The sequence below is a fragment of the Megalobrama amblycephala genome, linkage group LG11 (assembly GCF_018812025.1).
Source record: "Megalobrama amblycephala isolate DHTTF-2021 linkage group LG11, ASM1881202v1, whole genome shotgun sequence".
NCBI classification, from domain to species: domain Eukaryota; kingdom Metazoa; phylum Chordata; class Actinopteri; order Cypriniformes; family Xenocyprididae; genus Megalobrama; species Megalobrama amblycephala.
This window is the reverse complement of record NC_063054.1, coordinates 31,273,833-31,290,750: the sequence shown is the minus strand read 5'-3', so window position 1 is coordinate 31,290,750 and position 16,918 is coordinate 31,273,833. Positions and strand designations below refer to the sequence as shown.

The 16,918-nt window shown below is 36.0% G+C and overlaps 1 protein-coding gene across 13 annotated transcripts in view; it reads left to right on the top strand.

Annotated features, from left to right (window-relative positions):
* Positions 1–14,747, top strand: part of trdn (triadin) — a 67,249-nt gene extending 52,502 nt beyond the window's left edge. For 8 of the 13 annotated variants that reach the window (XM_048207421.1, XM_048207419.1, XM_048207424.1 and 5 more), the window contains 15 exons: positions 31–84; positions 193–240; positions 443–493; positions 590–637; positions 751–798; positions 889–936; positions 1,018–1,050; positions 1,132–1,179; positions 1,468–1,515; positions 2,447–2,485; positions 4,009–4,068; positions 4,699–4,743; positions 5,119–5,148; positions 8,925–8,969; positions 9,850–14,747. In XM_048207421.1, the coding sequence (XP_048063378.1) occupies positions 31–84; positions 193–240; positions 443–493; positions 590–637; positions 751–798; positions 889–936; positions 1,018–1,050; positions 1,132–1,179; positions 1,468–1,515; positions 2,447–2,485; positions 4,009–4,068; positions 4,699–4,743; positions 5,119–5,148; positions 8,925–8,969; positions 9,850–10,019 (815 nt within the window). In that variant the 3' untranslated portion in view covers positions 10,020–14,747. The remainder of the gene's footprint in view (positions 1–30; positions 85–192; positions 241–442; positions 494–589; positions 638–750; positions 799–888; positions 937–1,017; positions 1,051–1,131; positions 1,180–1,467; positions 1,516–2,446; positions 2,486–4,008; positions 4,069–4,698; positions 4,744–5,118; positions 5,149–8,924; positions 8,970–9,849) is intronic. The other 5 variants (XM_048207416.1, XM_048207417.1, XM_048207420.1 and 2 more) reach the window with 5 other exon arrangements.
* Positions 14,748–16,918: the final 2,171 nt, after the last annotated feature.

Here is a 16,918-nt window from a genome sequence, read left to right as displayed (position 1 = left end):
AATCTTTATTTTCACAACCCCTTAAAACAGTTCCTATGTGCCGACCAACACCTGTGTACTGCCCAGCGCCTCCTGGCTGGTATGGTGAGTATTGCAGCCACCTATAATTACTGTAACTTAATGTACTTTAACATAAAACATAAAACATCATTTGAACATCTTTTAATACCCTGAAATTCCTTTATCTTACAGTGCATCATATCGTCACAAGTAGCCCATTACCACCATCGGCTATTCCAGGTATTCAAAACTATATTAATTCAAAAATCACTGACATCTGTTTTTTTCTGAATAAATTATGTGGCTGTCAATGCCAAAAAAAAAGAAAAGAAATGTCTGTCAGATTCAGTATGTTTTTGACCTTACTGAAGGTGTCTAAAAAATTAATACATCACTGCATTACAAGCTTTTTTAACATTACAGTTTTCAATGTGTTTTTCAGAATCAGAAGTTCCTATTTTAACGACTCATCAAGCTCCTACTGTAATGAAAGGTGTTGATCTCATAATATATCTGAATTTTAATTCTATATATTTGCCATTTGTCTTTTTTTTTTTTTAAATCTGATTTAATGTTTCATTTGCTTAAGAACCGGAAGCTACTAAGCCAAAGCCAAAAAAAGCCACTCAAAAGAAAGGTAGTAATTTGTCTTGATTTAGTGCCTGTAGTAAGGATGCACTATTTTTGTCTAGTCACATTAACATGTAAACAGACCTGAAGCAAGTTATAACCTCTGACCTCTAATTTCAGAACCAGCTGCACCAAAAGAAAAACCCAAAGCAACTCCTGCGAAGAAGGGTAAGAACTAGTTTAAAATGAAAGGCAGTATCTTAGTCTGTCTGTCTGTCTCTCTCTCTCTGTGCATTTATATTTTATTATGTGTTCAAGAGTCCATAGTTACTAAAGACAAAGTAAAACCTTCAGTGGCAAAGAAAGGTAAGGACAATAGAAAAATGATAGCCAAGTTTTAATTTTAGATCTATTTTCATACTAAATAAATAAATTTTTATGACTTAGAGCGAGCAGCTGTGAAAGAGAAGCCAAAGACAGGTAATTATGGTTCAGGAACTGACTTACAGTAGCAGTAGTTTTATATTAATGAGCAATAGCTAATAATTTCCTCATTTACAGAGCGAGTGATCACTAAAGAAAAGGCAAAACCTACCTCTACTAAGAAAGGTAGATTTTATTGTTGCATTTTATTTTATATATATATTATATATAATGTAATATTACATTTTATATTATTATACATTTAAATGCATTTATCCAGTTATTAATTATTCAATTATTATATATATAAAAAATAAAAAAAATCCTGAATTTACCTGTGCAAAACATTAATTAAATGAGAATAAATAGAGTTGTCGGGCTATCTTGAAAACAATTATTACCACCAATCTGGTTGTTAGGCATCCAGGTATCATGAATCCTAAATGTTTATTCTACATCCTTTTCTTACTATAGAGCCAGCAGTAACAAAGAAGGCAAAAGTAACAACAACCAAATACAAAGGTAACCTCACATATGACACACCTGATTATACATACAGTACAAACATAAAAAAGCTTAATGTTATGAAAGAAGGAAGAAGTCTTAATCTTTGTATTAGTTCCTTTAATACTCACAGAAAGAGGTTTAACTGTCATAAAATTGATGTTTAGAAATTGTTTACAGTTATAAATATTTCACACTGGATGATATTTGTCTCGCTTCATAGGCAGGTGCCTGTTAGCTGCCCTGTGGCAATGTCATAAATGTCATGTTCTGCCCAGCTGTTTGCTGAGAGTAAATGTAATGGTCCCTGCTTCTTGTTTTACCTTTAGTTGAATTCTGTATTGCTCCTCCTACTTTTGGATCTCACCATTTTGCTCACCATCTACTTTAGGCTCATGGAAAGAGATTTGTTGTGTAACACATTTTTTTGCCATTTCGTTTTATCTGATGCTACAAAATCCCTGCAGTCATGCATCTAAATGATGAAAGCCATTCTTTTGAATCAATGTGTCTTTACACTGCAAAACAATGATTTTCTTACTCAGTATTTTTGTATTGTTTTCCAGTACAAATAGCTTAAAACAAGAAAAAAATACCAATAGGGTAAGAAAAAAATTATATATTATTATTATTATTATTATTATTAAATTATTGTAAATTATTAATTATATTAGATAAATTTTTAATTTTTCTGTCCCCATTGGCAGATTTGTGTTTCTTTGTTTGTTTGTTTAAGCAAAAACTTGCTTAATTTCTGTCATTTTGCTTCTCAAGTAAATGTATCTTGATTTAAGAATATTTAGATATTTGTACTGGAAAATAAGACAAAAGAAAATCAGTTTTTGCAGTGTAAGATGTGATGTACAGATATTGATAAATATTACTTTTTTCATAATTCATCCTATAAATCTATACTCTTTTTTTTGTGTGTGTCTCTACATGGAACAAGAAGAGAAAGCTGTAAAGCAAGTGAAGCCCACTGCAGAGGGTAAGTTATTTTATTGTAAAGTATTAGGTGGTGCTTCCTTAAAACAAAAAAAAAAAAAAAAAAAAAAAAAACTTTACTTTTGCTCATATTGAACCCTTAAATACTGCATATTAAACTATTAAACTCATCCAACACTGTTGACTTACAAGATTACCTACTTGTTTTTATGAAATTTGTTTATAAACGTAATTCTGTCATGACAACCAGAGATTGTATATTATAAGGAGATAAGAGGTTCTGTATCTCTTACCATTGGAGAAAGCGTAACGGCTAACTTAATCACGTGCGGCACCTCTCAGCCTATCGTGTAATGGCAGTGACTTCAGTGTCCGCCGTTCAAAACTCCCTCCCTGCGTACCGCCACAGCCAGAGCGTTAGCATTAGCCGTACGTTTTTTTGGCTAAAGGTTGCAGGCTTGCCTTCCAGTGACTTTTACACAACATCTATTGTTCTATCTGTTAAACAGTAATGCGGCACATTTGCTGTTGGTAATGCCGTAAATGAGTCCTACCTGTCGCAACATTCCCTAGTCTGCCTTCTCTTAAAAAAAAAAACATTTTTATCAAGCTAAAATCTATATATAGTTTCCAACGTAAGTATTGTTTAGTGTAAAACATGCTGAAGATTAGCATACAGGCTGTCGATTAATTAAATGATTAGCTATTTCCCCACAAAAGCTGTTTAATCAGCATAGTGAAGCCTCTTATCCATTGACATCCATTCAAAAAATAGCCCCTGCGTACCACTAAAGGTTAGCAATAGCCATTACGCTTTTTTGGCTAAAGGTTGCAGGCTTGCCTTCCAGTGACTTTGTGACTCTCTGAAGCGCGCTGCACTGCTAAGGCAATGCTACCAAAGTATTTTGAAGGTTGAGCAGTGAGCTCATTGGCTACTGATACAGCAGGAACCAATCAGCTGTGCCCTATAACGATGTGATTACGAGAAGGTTGAGTTAGCCTGTGCCATCTAGAGTTTCATGACAGAATTTTGTATTTGTTTATAATCAAATTAGTAATACTTGCTATCTTGCTATCTTTGAATGTGTTGAAGACACATTTGTTCTAGTGGATATTTCAATCAATAATCCTGCCTAGAACATCTACATTTAATGAATGATTTTGTTCATCTTGAGAGATAGGTGACAACATTTTAGATTGCTAATGGACTGTTATTATTATGTGCAAAGCTTACCGACTTCTTGACGGGAAGCCAGTATACAATATTTATGTGATTTTAACTTCTTTAGTATATTGATGTCCTGTAAGGGCTAACACATCAAATACTGCAAGAGCTAGCAATTCCTGTTTACTGCAATTGACAAGCAAGACTAAAAGTGAAAGTGATATAACAGAGATACTTAAAATTGTTTTTACTGCAAAAATCAAAAATGTAAATTGTAAAAAAATGTAATTGTAAATGTTGCCTTAAATGTGACAATGTACTATGGAGTTGGATTTTTTCAGTGTTGTGTTGTATACTGTATAGCATCAGTGTAATTTGTTTGATTATTGTTTGAACATTAGTAAAGAAGAAGGCCACATCAACACCAAAAGCCAAAAAAGCCATTAAAGAAGAAGTTGTGGGTAAGTTTTAATGACTGTTTTTAACATTGCATTATAAAAAGCCCAAAAAGACATCTCTGTATCTTTGAATTTCCCCTCAGAAAAGAGAGACAAAAACTGATTTTCATAGCTAACAAGCCTAAAACTGGATCCATAAAAGGTTTATGTAGAGTTCTATTCCTGTCTGCTATCAGGATGAAATAGATATGCATGACAAAATATTGAGGAATTGTTTTTATATTAATTTCCCAATGGATGCTTTGTGTTGTGAACACCAGTACGTGTTTTATTTGCTTTTGTAAAAATGCAGAGAACTTACTGCATAGATGATTGTAAGATGGATCAAGAAAAAACAAGCTGGTACAAGAAAATTGGATCTGTCAAGTAATATAACTTCAGACGAAGTCATGACAGAATTTCTCTATTTTCATGACAGGAAGTGTTCCATTCATGTTCTGCTCCATGACTATGTAATCACATAACTGAGCATGTTTTCCTGACACATTAAGAATAGAAATAACTCTGATTTTAAACTTGATTAAAGGACTTAGCACACACACTTGAAGTGCAATTATGATTGTGTCACATTCACTTATTGTGCAAATGAAAAAGAAAATGGATGTGATGAGCATTATTCTCCTTCACCTTCAGGAACACCTGTTCCAGCTGAGAAGAAAACATCTGAAGAAACCCAAGGTATGAAGCAGACTATAGCTCTGTTTCAAAAACTACTGTGCTGCTGACTATATAGACATCATTTAAAAGGGATAAGTCAACCAAAATTTAAAATCTTGTCATTATTTATTCACCCTCATGTCATCTGAGTTGAACTCAAGAATTGGAAACTGGCTTTGTGAAGTGGATCAGCCATTTAATTTGAAAAGATCTGATTTAAAAGAATGATTTCTACAGTTCACTCATAAATTTGTGATTTTTAGTGATTCTATTCTATTCTATTATGTTATTCCTTAATTCCACAACACATGGATGAGTAAATACTGAAAATGAGTGTTCATTTTACACAAACAATCACTTTAAAAATGAAAAATGTCATCAAATTTCTGTCTCCAGAGAAACCAGCTGAAGCACCAGCACCAGCAAGTAAGTTCAGAGGTTTTCTGACATCTGTGAAGTGTGGTGTGAAGCTTGAGATTAAATTTGTCCTTTGTGCTTTATATAGCGCTGTACATAATCATTCATAAGTCAAAAGCAATAATCAAATGCATGCATTTGTGTAAGCACTTTGAAACATCTGCAGACTATACGTTTAGAAATGCTTTGCTCAGCATCCATAGTGATCATGCATACCTGCATATTGTAGAACTTGGGAGAACTTCAAAAATTTCCAGGCGACACTGAGGTACAATTCCTTCTTCACCGGATGTATTAACATCACAGTTTCAAAAACTGAGCTGCAATAATTCACTGGAAAACAATGAACCACATTGTCACTATTCTAGGTTATGGTTCCCACTTAAACCAAAGAGATTAAACTATTTTTAAACAACATTAGTGAAATTACAAATGAAATGCAGCTATTAATACACTAATGCTGATGGCTGGTTGGCCCTGTGTGAACTCCTAATGTCACTCTTCCACCGTAACTCCAGACTACTTTTTTTTAACACAAATAACTTGACTTGTTTGTTAGAGACTCAAGGTCAAATTTACTAACCGTTGTGGCACTTTAGTGCATATTATTTCAGTGAAAATGGGTCTTATTCTGGGTCTTATTCTCCAACCACCTTTAGTCCAATTTAACAAGGCACTACTCACTGTAAAAAATAATTTAATCAGTATAACTATATAAAATATAAAGTCCCTCTGTAGTCATAATTGTATCCCTTAAAACTCATAATCGATCACCAAAATGACATATTTAATGACATATTTATTTGTTTTCCCTGTGAAGAAATTTCTTCATGCCTTAAAATACACAATATTGCCATAAGTATTGGGACACCCCTCCAAATCAATGAATTCAGGTGTTCCAATCACTTCCATGGCCACAGGTGTATAAAATCAAGCACCTAGGCATGCAGACTGCTTCTACAAACATTTGTGAAAGAATGGGTCGCTCTCAGGAGGTCAGTGAATTCAAGCGTGGTACCATGATAGGTTGCCACCTGTGCAATAAGTCCATTTGTGAAATTTCCTCAGTACTAAATATTCCACGGTCAACTTTTAGTGGTATCATAACAAAGTGGAAGGAATTGGAAACAACAGCCACAAAGTGGTGGGCCACGTAAAATCACAGAGCGGGCTCAGTGCATACTGAGTCGCCAACTTTCTGCAGAGACAATAGCTACAGACCTCCAAACTTCGTGTGGCCTTGAGATTAGCTCAAGAACAGTGCGTAGAGAGCTTCATGGAATGGGTTTCCATGGCCGAGCAGCTGCATCCAAGCCTTACATCACCAAGTGCAATGCAAAGCGTTGGATGCAGTGGTGTAAAGCATGCCACCACTGGACTCTAGAGCAGTGGAGAGATGTTCTCTGGAGTGACAAATCACACGTCTCTGTCTGGCAATCCGATGGACGAGTCTGGGTTTGGCGGTTGCCAGGAGAATGGTACTTGCCTGACTGCATTGTGCCAAGTGTAACGTTTGGTGGAGGGGGGATTATTTCAGGGGTTGGCCCCTTAGTTCCAGTGAAAGGAACTCTTAATGCTTCAACATACCAAGACATTTTGGACAATTTCATGCTCCCAACTTTGTAGGAACAGTTTGGGGATGGCCCCTTCCTGTTCCAACATGACTTGCACGCACCAGTGCACAAAGCAAGGTCCATAAAGACATGGATGAGCAAGTTTGGTGTGGAGAAACTTGACTGGTCCTGACCTCAACCCGACATAACACCTTTGGGATGAATTAGAGCGGAGACTGTGAGCCAGGCTTTCTCGGCAACATCACTGCCTGACCTCACAAATGCGCTACTAGAAGAATGGTCAAAAATTCCCATAAACACACTCCTAAACCTTGTGGAAAGCCTTCCCAGAAGAGTTGAAGCTGTTACAGCTGCAAAGGGTGGGCCAACTCCATATTAAACCCTGTGGATTAAGAATGGGATGTCATTAAAGTTTATGTGCACATAAAGGCAGGCGTCCCAAACCTTTGGCAATGTAGTTTAGCTTGAATGTTTAGCTTGAATTACACGAATCTATGAATATACTAATTAGCCCCGCCTCCACTCACTCGCATGAGCTCAGAAACGCTGCACAATGGTATCACTCTTTACAATGTCGGACACATAACAGGAATTAATATGATTAGCCTTTTGATTGACTACATTATCAAACAGCTAATAATGTGTTGCTAATGTTACACAAACCATGTTCCCGTTCACCATGTCAGAGTCAGACAGCTGCCTTCTAAAAACTCAGTATCCTTAGAAACGCTTTGAACAACTCAATACATCAGTGGAGAAAGGCATATAGTTCATCATTACATCGTAATATGCATCATACACCTGCTATATTGCTAAATCTACCCGATTTTTCATATCAACAGAAAAAATACTGGTATAGCCTGGCTTCACGGCATAGTTAATATATGCTAAAGCCCACCGGCACATTGATGTGATTGGTTACAAGGTATTTTGTGACGTCAGAAACACCAGCAATTTCGAACCCCGTTTTTGAACTGTCTTTAGTTCACTGCAGTTTTAAAGAGAAAATACTAAGCAATGGTGTTGACTTATGAATTTGCACATGGTTTGTATTAAAGCATATTAAAACACATATAAACAACATTAAATCACCACAGGGGGACTTTACGCATCCTTAAACCAAGATACATTTACTTAAAAAACAACATTGTGCAATATAGGACTTAAAATCTTGTTTTGAGGAGGTTGAGAATGAGGTATTTTATGGGAAAACAGCACAAAAATAGATCTTAGTGAATTTACTCCTTAGTTTGTATGTCTATTTACTGATTCCTTCTGTATTTAATGTAACATGCTTTGGCAAATTACTTTGATAAGGACAATCAAGTCAAATCACCTTAATTTAGTACTTTATACAGCGCAGATTGTTTCAAAACTAAACAGAGAAATAATCAATGATGGAAACAGAATTCAATTCAGCTGTAAGGCAGCTTTAAAATAGACAATAGTGTCATTTTTCAACTGAAGTCAGTTCAGTGTTGATTTAGTTTTTATGAAACATGAAACAAAATCGAATCAGCTATAAAGCAGCTCTGCAGAAAACAGTAATATCATCATCCAGCTCAGTTCAGTTCTCATCCAATCAAATCAATAATATTACTATTAATATTAGTATTAATCCCCACAGTTTCACTGTGAATACCTGCAAATGCAGCATTTGTGTCATTTCAGTGGCACTTGCTTGTATTTACTCTTCAGATGACCATTTCTTAATGTTATAGTTCACCAAGGAATTCTCTTTAATATATGTATTATGTATATTATGTAATATATATATATATATATATATATTCTAATTTAATATAATATATAATGTGTTTCTCCTTGGGAAGTCTCTGAATTTTTAAGGATATGTAATCCCACCAAGGTCTCAAGTGACTTTTTTTTAATTATTATTCACAAGCCTGGTTTTCATCCATTTAAAGTAACTTTTGAAGGTCGTCATTACTTTACAATTCAAGTCTTCAACTCTACCTCAGAGGATGTTCTCAGATAGGTCTACTGCATGTAAAAATGATTCCTCTGAGAGCTGAGCTTTGTCATGTCACCTTAAAGCAACCCTGATAACTAAATGTCACATTAACAGATATTTATCCTTTACTGAATGTATTTGCCATGTCATTTAAAGATTTGCTACAGCAGCACTTCCTATTATATGCTGAAATGAGTAAAAAAAATGTTTCAATTTCTCTCTCAAACAACTTTAATTAGAAGAGCTGAAGGTGGGGGAAAATGTCACAGAGGGCAAAAAGCCAGGTAAGTTAATCTAATTCCACACCATACATGCATTATAGTAGATTTGCCAGTTTTAGACACTGTATATTATTATGCTATATTTCAATATGGAATTTTACATAGCTGTTGCCAGACAAACATCAAGCAGTAGAGATGCTTTATAATAATTGAATATCTTTCAGTTATTGCTTTATTTTCTGTTTTTCAGTGTTGAGAGTAAAGCATTACTAAGTAATTAATTACTGTAATTTAATTATTTTTCCCTTGAAAAATTACTCTTAATTTTTCTGCACTTTAATTACAGTTACTTATGATATAATTGCATTAAATACTTTATATACTATAGAACAATTCTATATAAAACAATAGGGGATTTAACATCAAAATATAACGTCTAATGTTAAAAAATGTATGTTTTTAATGTAACCTTCTTTAAATACTTTGGTCAGTTCAAAAATAATTTATGCAATTTTATATTATGGATTTGTAAATATTAAAATGTGCGTGCGTGTATGATTTATGACAACACAAATGTGTATAAGGACATGGTTATTAAAACATAAACATGGTTTATGAGGACACTTCCTGTGTCCTCATAAACAAAAAGGCTTAAAAAACATACTAAACAGTGTTTTATTTTTTATTAAAAAAATGGCAAAAGTTTTCTATGATGGGTAGGTTTAATATAAGGGGATAGAATATACAGTTTGTACATTTAAAATAAAGCATTATGCTATGGAGAGTCCCTGTAAACCACATATAAGTATGTGGTTACACGTGTGTGTTTAGAACTGTTCTGTGTTTTTATTTTATTTATTTATAAATACATTTATTTTTATTTAGTTATTTTTCTGATGCATCTGACATCAGAACTGAGAATCACTCGTTCTTTATATTACAGGAAAGATCCCGTACTTCCAGTGTGTTTTAATGAGCACAAAATCCAGCCAATATCCACTGCGGCCCATGTCCCCTGCTATGAGTCCAGCTATTAACCCCACCATGATGAGAGCTATGATGGAGCAGAGGGCCGCATTACTGCAGCAGAAAGCCCGCGCAGCTGGCCAGTAACAGGATGACAGACCCCATCTGGCCCTGACAGGTGTAAACTGCTTATAAACTGCTGTAAAAACACAGTGCTGCTGGGCTCTCAAGAGCTATCCACCTAAACTATCACAGAGACTTAAAAAAAATAACGAATGGAGGTCCCTGGTTTTTCAATGCACGCTCTCCATTCCTCCATAAGTGGCTTTTGAATCTGATCACAGTTTCACAGTTTTGACAAAAATGAATATGCAATTACTTCAAAGAAATATAAATAAATTATAATGTACATTTTAAAAAATATATTTAACGAATAAGCGGCTGTTAATGAAATGTTACTGTGTAGATTCAATTTTTTATTTATTTATTTGAGATCTTAAAACATCTGTTTACATTTGTTGCAGGGAAGATTCTGCTGGGGGTTTTTTTTGTTTTTTTTTCATATTGTACATAAGACTACTCAGCAGCTAAGCAAATTTAGACATGGTTAAATAATTTAAGTGTTGCTCTAAATATTCAGATATTTATTTTTCTATGTCAAAGTATATGATCTCATTACGGAAAGTAATACTGCAGTACACATTCACTAAGGGCCTTATCTTTTGGCCCAGGCCATTTCCTTTGGCTCATTGGTAATAAGATTATGCATAGTGTGTCTGGGTTCTACCAGGGTCTGGGATCTCTCTGCATTTGTATGCATGGCCATTAGAAACAGGAGGACGCCATTTGGACTGAATCCGATTTCTATCTTAACCAATGAAAAAAGCTTACATCCTTATAGAATTGAAAGAGACATTAAGAAATTAAGGCACACAAAAGCCTCTAAATAATGAAAGGCTTTCATTTTACTTGACTTAGACTTTTCTTGGGTATCTCTTTATTTAATTGAAACCCCTTATTGGGGGTTATTGGATTTATGGTAGTGAATTCAATATGTAAAATAGAACTTTTCATGTACAGGTAAAACCTAAAGCAACTGTGCTATACTTGTGTGCATAAAGTATACCGAAAATACAGTGTTTTACAGTATTTGCCCACTGTGCAATAGTTTTCTCTAATTTTCATACATAGATCAGTGGTCTTCAAGTTTTTTCAAACTGAAAGACCCCTTTGTTGATACAAAATGAGCTGCATTTTAAGCTTGCTCTAAAACATCATGACATTTTAATGTATTTACATTCTTTGTTTTGTTGCTACATGGAAGAGCCATTAAGTAATGATTATTATTAATAATATAATATTATTGGTAACACTTTATAATAAGGTTTCATTTGTTAACATTAGTTAACAAGAACTAACAATGAACAATATTAATGTTAATCTCAACAATTACTAATACATTTTTAAGAACAAAAGTTGTATCTGTTAACATTATTTAATTCAATGTGAACTAAAATGAACATGAACATTTTTATTAACTAACATTAACAATACATACAGGTTAATACATGCTGGAAGAATATATTGCTTATTGTTAGTTCATGTTAGTTAATGTATTATGTTAAAAAAATAAGACCTTATTTAATTCAGTAACTTTACAAAAGTTACTGAATTATTTATAATCATGACTGATGTACAGATTCTTGTACATTGTTTTAAATTTAATTCATATTTTTAATGTAGGTTGGACAATTAAATACTGTATTTAACTTGGTTTTGCTTACCAGCAAAAATTACTTTCTTAACTCAGTGTTTTTTGTTGTTTTTGTCCCAGTACAAATCTCATAACATTCTTAAATCAAGATGCATTTACTTGAGAAGCATAATGACTTCATATTAAGTCTTGTTTTTTGAAAAAAAAAAAAAAATGCCCAAATTAAGTAAGTTCATGCTTAAAACAAGTAAAAAAATATCTGCCAATGTGGTCAGAAAAAGAATCTTGTTTATACTTTGAGTTTCATTTTTCTCACCCCATTGGCATATATTTTCTTCTGGTTTTAATCATAAACTCACATTATGATCAACTGTTCAGAAAACAAGACTTAATATCTTATTATATTGTTTCTCAAGTAAATATATCTTGAGTTAAGAATGTTTAGATTTTTGTGCTGGAAAATAAGACAAAAATACAGAGTAAGAAAATATTTTTTTTTATAAAGTATTTTGCCTGTTGAAGACCCCTGCCCTAGATAGTCATCAAAAAGTGTGTTGATTTACTGTAAAATACAGTAGTAGAGTAAGGCAGATATATGTATATATTATTTGACGTTACTTTGACCAACAGTGATTTTCAAGAAGTTGAATGTTGATCTGATGGATATCTGTCCATTATCAGAGGCATCTTGTTCCTGTAACATTTTGCTCCGAGCACGACTCAAACCGGCATGGGAGGCGGGGGCGCTAACAAGACCGCTAAAGACCGCAGCCTCAAGCATGCCTCCTGAAGCTGGGGGAGTGAGGTTTACTTGCACAGCTCTTTCTAGCCTGCCTTCGTTAAACTCACCTCCATAAACCTCACCAGCATAACCCCTCCGGTTCTACTCGCACCACTTCGAGCAGGCTTCGAACTGGCTTCTCTGGCATGGGAGGAGGGCGCACTAACAAGGATGCTAAAAACTGTAGCCTCTAACATCCTTCTTGAGGCCGGGGGAGTGAGGTTTACTCTCGCAGCTCTTACTAGACTGCTTCCGTTACACTTACTCCCATCCGGGTCATGGCACCAACGTAACCCCTCTGGTTCTACTCGCACCGCTCCGAGCAAGATTCGAACCGGCTTCTCCGGCAGGGGAGGTGGATGCACTAACAAGGATGCTAAAAAACATAGCCTCTAGCATGCCTCTTGAGGCCGGGGAAGTGAGGTTACTCTCACAGCTCTTACAAGCCTGCTTCCGTTACACTTACTCCCATCCGGGTCATGGCACCAACGTAACCCCTCTGGTTCTACTCGCACCGCTCCAAGCCGGATTCGAACCGGCTTCTCCGGCAGGGGAAGTGGACGCACTAACAAGGATGCTAAAAACCGTAGCCTCTAGCATGCCTCTTGAGGCTGGGTGAGTGAGGTTTATTCTCACAGCTCTTACAAGCATGCTTCCATTATACTTACTCCCATCCGGGTCACGGCACTAACGTAACCCCTCAGGTTCTACTCGCACCGCTCCAAGCGGGATTCGAACCGGCTTCTCCGGCAGGGGAGGTGGACGCACTAACAAGGATGCTAAAAACCGTAGCCTCTAGCATGCCTCTTGAGGCTGGGTGAGTGAGGTTTATTCTCACAGCTCTTACAAGCATGCTTCCATTATACTTACTCCCATCCGGGTCACGGCACCAACGTAACCCCTCAGGTTCTACTCGCACCGCTCCAAGCGGGATTCAAACCGGCTTCTCCGGCAGGGGAGGTGGACGCACTAACAAGGATGCTAAAAACCGTAGCCTCTAGCATGCCTCTTGAGGCCGGGTGAGTGAGGTTTATTCTCACAGCTCTTACAAGCATGCTTCCGTTACACTTACTCCCATCCGGGTCACGGCACCAACGTAACCCAATATAACTCCTGGTGGGATTCGAACCGGCGTCTGTGGCATGTGAGGCTGGCACTCTAACAAGGACACTAAAGACCATAGCCCCCAGCATCAATCGCCAGTGCGCGTCTTGATCCCAGGGGAGTGAGGTTTACTTGCACAGCTCTTATTAGCTGTCCTCCGTTACGTGTGATCTTTATTTTCAGTAACTTAAGGATCGGCACGACCTAAAATACTATATGTCCTTGAATGTCTTCTCATAATCAACAGCAGTGAAAAAAATCAAAATGACAAGAACAAGAGTGAACAGCCAGCTGAATTTTGATTGCTGCTCTGCATATGGGCTGCATATGGTCATAGAAAGACTGCATAATGTTAATACTGTAAGTAGTGATTGCAGCAGAAGGCTGTTTCTCTTTAATCAGGACATAGTGAGACAGTTAGCTGTAACTGTCTGACTTTGAACATAGAAGTAGGCCACAGAAATAATCTCACTTTGAAGTTACAGCATGCAGCTTCCTGCAGAGAGGACATCAACTGTACTGTGGATATTCCTAAAATATATAAATGTAAGAATGAACAATATAAATATTGATGACCCTGAAAAACACATATGAAATGGGAAACCATTTTAGTCCGACATTGAGAAAAATCACTGTCTTAGCTTAAATGAGAGACAGTTTACAGTGAAAATGCAATGTTTACAAGGTGGAACCTCAGTTGTTGATTCTCAAAAGGCTTTGAGTGCCATAGATGTATAAAATCCATGTGTAGGGCTAAGCATTTTATTTTAAGAGGTGACAGAAGTTGTTCTTACAGTTTTTGAATGTGTTTGGTATTGCATGACCCCTGAGAATATTGCACATGTCAGTTTCTGATGTGCTAAATTAGCTTGTTACACTGAATTTCAATAGAGGCTGCTAAATGATCCTTCTTTCATAAGACCTGATGACATGAGGTTGGGCACCTGGAACTTGTCTGCCTTATAAGCTAAATTATGTTTCGCTTATAAAAGGATAGATCACTTTTTCTTTCACAAACTAGTAGGATTTTGTGGTTTGATTTATCGGTTTTACTAGGGCATGTCAGATTGCTCCATAATTTTTCGTCACATCACAGAGACCTAGTTTACAGTTTTAAATATGTCAAACTGTCATGTTCTTATGAATGCTGAATAAGATCTGTCAGTAGAACCAAAGGAAATTTTGACTAAATCAATGTTGTTTTTTGTTTTATTTACATCTTGCTGGATTCTATCTTGGAGTGGGCAAAATTCTGGTAATAAAGTGTGCAAACTTGTCTGTGACAGAATGTCTTTTTTTGTGTGTGTGTACTTTTTCATTTGGGTGAAAAAATAAATATTTTATTTTGGAAAATGAATATGTGCCAAATGTGTGAAGGCAGTTATAAATAAATGATAGAAAAAAAAGCAGCCTGTATAATTCAGTCTATCGAGGTTTTGTTATGAATGTAACATCAAAGTCTGAGTCTTTTTTCTACAAAATGATAGTGGGTTAGTAACACTTCTGTGAGTTTTGTCATCAATTTAAATTCTGCATAGTATTCAAATATAGTCTTTTCTCAGTGTTTTTTTATTCTCTTTGTTCATGACTTAAGCGATATGTTAAAGTTCATCTACATTCAACTTATAAATAAACATCATGGAGATTCACAGATAGACTCTTCAACAATTATGAGTTTTCTCCGGTTTCTTATAAGATAACAACAGTGTTGTCTGGATACCCTTGATAAGGCCATTCATATTTTTAATTGAATCTAATCTTCTCAGGAGAAGCTGGTGAATAAATTCTTACTTTGCCGTTGTAATTCCCTCTAGTATGCCCTTTTCAAGCCCACATCTGTTGAGAGCAACATAAAACGAGTCCACTATTTTAAGCCGAATTCTCCATGGCTGCCTGGCTATAAAAAATACACGATCTAAGCCAAGGTTCTGGATTCTAGGCCTCAGTCTGGATAAGTAGTGTGGCTCAAGCAGGTCACATCAGCTGATGAGCAAAGATATCTGGGTCAGCCAGATAATTACATGATCGCAATGTGCTCCATGCTCTGAGTAGCTCTATATAAATAATACAGAAAGGGGATTTCTTTTTTCTGTAAATCAAAGCATTATTGAGTGACACACCCATAGTATACAGTGTGTGTACAGTAAGTATATGTATATTCACACATCTGCCTTCCAAGTAATTTATTCTTGTGATGGCAAAGCCACATTTTTAGAATCATTACTCCAGTCGTCAGTCACATCAGAAATCATTCTAATATGCCGATTTATTACTCAAAAATGTTTCTTATTATCAATGTTGAAAACAGTTGTGCTGCTTCACATTCTTTGTGGAAACACGATTAATATTAATATTATATTATTATTATTATTAACACATTATTAATATTAATATTATTATTAATAATAGTAATTCTTTCCAAAGGTAGTAATAATCTATAATGATCTGATGTAAACAATAAGGTATGAGAGGCTGCACTGTATGGTGAATAAGTCATGGCTGAAGGGCGCTGCAACCCCTTCAGCCATGACTAATTCACGATACAGCACTAGCCTCAAGTACCTTATTGCTTTTATATAACGGTTACCACACAATACAAATATTAAAGCCAAAAATATGTAACAATGCAACTTTCATGAAGTAAACTCTTACTAAAAGCCTTCATTCTGCCGGAAAAAATGTCCCTGACCGTGAACAGCAAAAGAAGTTACCGTGAAGACGCAACTGACAAATGCTTTGACTACTGCTGTCAGTCAGGGGAAACCCCCTTAACTGTTAAAGGACAAGATAATACATCGGACATTTAAACAGATAGTAAAATCCCACAACCTGAAGCTAAATCGGTGTGTCTTTTTAAATTAACTGTCCATCTTGATATTGTCAATGCACACTTAGGGTGCTTTCACACCTGCCTCATTTAGTTCGGTTGAATCGTACCAGAGTTCGTTTCCCCCTTTGGTGCGGTTCGTTTGGGCAGGTGTGAAAGCAGCAATCGCACTCGGGTGCGCACCAAAAGCGGACCAAACAAGCGTACCGAGACCTGCTTGAAGAGGTGGTCTCGGTACGCTTTCAAACGAACTCTGGAGCGGTTCGCTTGAGATGTGAAAGCAATCCGACCCAGTTAACGGACCAACGAACCAAATGATGTCATAATTCATAACGGGAAATTTGATATAAAAAGCGGTAGTGTCTGATTCTGTGAGTGAGCACATTATTTACCATAGCTGAAAACCAACGAGCGCCTCTGTTGTGTATTTGCACTTCTCCGTGCGAGAATGCTGTCCCGACAAAGCCTTTCCCCGCTCTGCTTCATTATAAAATGTATATGGTCTCTCTCGACACACTGACAACAGTTCGCCTACTACTAGACAGCGCTGGGAAACCAGAGACGGACCGAGAGAGAAAGAGAGAGAGCGCGTTTGAATTTGCCGCAGCATTAATATATGT